General features: G+C 40.2%; 1 protein-coding gene across 9 annotated transcripts in view; it reads right to left on the reverse strand.

The window, feature by feature from the left end:
• LOC143037466 (uncharacterized) overlaps positions 1 to 2,500 on the reverse strand; it is a 244,500-nt gene that overhangs the window by 140,046 nt on the left and 101,954 nt on the right. For 6 of the 9 annotated variants that reach the window (XM_076205724.1, XM_076205718.1, XM_076205721.1 and 3 more), the window contains one exon: positions 598 to 790. The exons of 2 other annotated variants lie outside the window; for them this stretch is intronic. In XM_076205724.1, coding sequence (XP_076061839.1) covers positions 598 to 790 — 193 coding nt within the window. Of the gene's footprint in view, positions 1 to 597; positions 791 to 979; positions 1,041 to 2,500 lie in introns of all 9 variants that reach the window. One more of the 9 variants, XM_076205723.1, reaches the window with a different exon arrangement.

Here is a 2,500-nt window from a genome sequence, read left to right on the forward strand (position 1 = left end):
AAAAATTATTAGCTCCCGATTGTAGATTATAAAATGTCCAGTGATTCTTTTGATGAGTATTTCTAATGCCAAATTTTCCACTATCATCACCCTTGAGTCTCTGATTTGATTTGTTTGTGTGAGTGTGTGTGTGACCGATTTGGACCGCTGAATTAGCTGAATTAGCTTTGACACAAATATGGCAATTTCTCGTGCCACTTTGCGAGTCGATATCAAACTTTGTCATAACATTACAGGTTCCATCATATTGTCTTTAATTATCTTTATTTTGATAACCGATGATTACGTGTGGAAACTATATCTGTTTCATAACCTCGTGAAAATACAATTGGTCACATGATATATGGGTCCAATTGTTCTGTTGGTATATACCGGTATGAAGTTTCTTAGTCAGCCAGGACTCTACACATCCCTGATGACGTAATATGCAAAAGGCGCTGAGATTGTTTACTATCATATTCGTAAATAATCATTGGGGTTTTAGGCTCGTACGTAATGGGGATGAGGATGAAATCATGAACATCTGAGTGATTTGCTTTAGGCAGTAAGGTTTAGTGATGCATTCATTGGTTTGGTGATGATGGAAGACTCTCTTACCTGATGCTGGAAGATCATCGCTGTCTCAATGGTAACTCCACATTTCTGACAGGAGACCTCCTTGTGGTTTGACTCATTGTGACTGTTGAACTGTGACCTTGGGACCGCTTCGTTGCACAGGGGACAGATGGTGATGTTGCGTTGGCAGTGAACGGCATGGACTGTGAAGTTGATTGAAGCCACCTCCTTCTTACTACAGAAATCGTCGGCGAAGTGAATCAGGAACAAGGGAAGAAGTAAAGGAAGCCATCAGTCAGTAATACAATGACACACAATTAACTCTTTATGTTACTATTTACCCCTTCAACATGATAACCCTCAATATACTGTAGATTACGTTATCCCTTAATGACACCAAATTTCTATTAACTCTGAAACTGACCCCAGATTGAAGAAGTCCATGATTCATGAAGAAACCCTTCAGTTTGGGGCACGTCCCTGTGCTGATGGAAATGGATTGTCTTACCAGAATTGAAAAATGGTATCTAGGATAATGTTGCAATGGTAAAAATTAGCATTTGCATATAAGAATATGTCTCATGTCCTTATGTTGGTCTTAGAAAGAAAGCGAAAGGTAAAGGAATGGAGGAAAAGGAAGAAGAGATATACGGAAATATATTGTTTGCAATTTACAATAGTGTGAGAGAGTGAAAAGTGACAGTGATAATCTTTACAATTAGACGATGAGAAAGACACTGCAGAGTAAAGATTTAGGAATGAAATCGTAAATAGGGAAGAGCAAAGAAGAGAAGGAACAAAAAGATATAAAGAAAGATATAAAGAACATAGATGTAAGGAACATAATGAAAAGTATTCGTGGCAGACACTGAATATGTACATAAAATGTGAAAAATTCTGTGAGATCTAATATCGAGTTACTAAGAATAAAGAATGACTATAGACAAATAATTACGTATTTTACCTATTTGTCAATGTGCGAGCACCAAACGATAGATAAGTTTATTATGTAGTTGGTATGCGGACCACCACCTCAAACGTATCTCGATCTATCGCGACTCCAGCCTCATCACATCGAGGAATTGTAAGGGCTATCATATATATGTAAACAAAGTGCTTTAGAACTATAGAACAAGAGCATTTTCCCCATTATAAGGGGGTTCGCCAAGCCATAGGCACGCACCTACTCCCACCCATTCTACTTCCATCCATCCACCCTTTCCCCACTCTTATTTTAGGTCCTCATGAATGATGGGTCATCCCTGTATCCTGCCCACTGCCCTGGGTTAGAAGCAATGCAGCAAGACACAGTACATCCACAGCAAGGCCGCTTCGCTTAATCGGAGACGCCCTCCCCCTTCGTCCCATCAAGCAGAAAAAGAGAAGACGAGGAGGAATTCCTTCGGGCTGCGTCAAGCACACTCTACCTCCCACCTCCCCCCCTCGCTTTCTTGCATAACATTATCACTTGTACACAGTCACTCTCTGCGCATCCCTATCTCCTGCCTTCTCCCTTCCTTGCTCAACAGATATTCCCCTTTTTCTCAACGCCCCCTTCACCCCATCCATTCATCTCATCCTCCGTCGTTCTCTCAAGTTTACTCCCCCCCACCTTTGCCATCCACACCTGTTTTACTAATCTTTCATCACTCATTCTTTCCATGTGTCCAAACCATCCTAATAATCTTTCATCAGCCCTATCTGGAAGAGGAATGCAAGGTAACCACTATGAAAAAATCGACCGGAGCATAGAGTTTTCGTATATTAGATCCAGTGTAGAAATATTTAGTTAGAGAGTATAAACAAGCATAATACATAGACAGAAGGGATCAATGTGTCAACGGTATAAGAAGTTAGTGACCAAATATCATTGTGACATAATATCATAGGAATCTGGGTAGCTCTCCATGGGTACAAGGTGAGGATTAGATGTCTAATATTTCTT

Source organism: Oratosquilla oratoria, chromosome 22 (genome assembly GCF_046742065.1).
Source record: "Oratosquilla oratoria isolate Oo_2021 chromosome 22, ASM4674206v1, whole genome shotgun sequence".
Lineage (NCBI taxonomy): Eukaryota > Metazoa > Arthropoda > Malacostraca > Stomatopoda > Squillidae > Oratosquilla > Oratosquilla oratoria.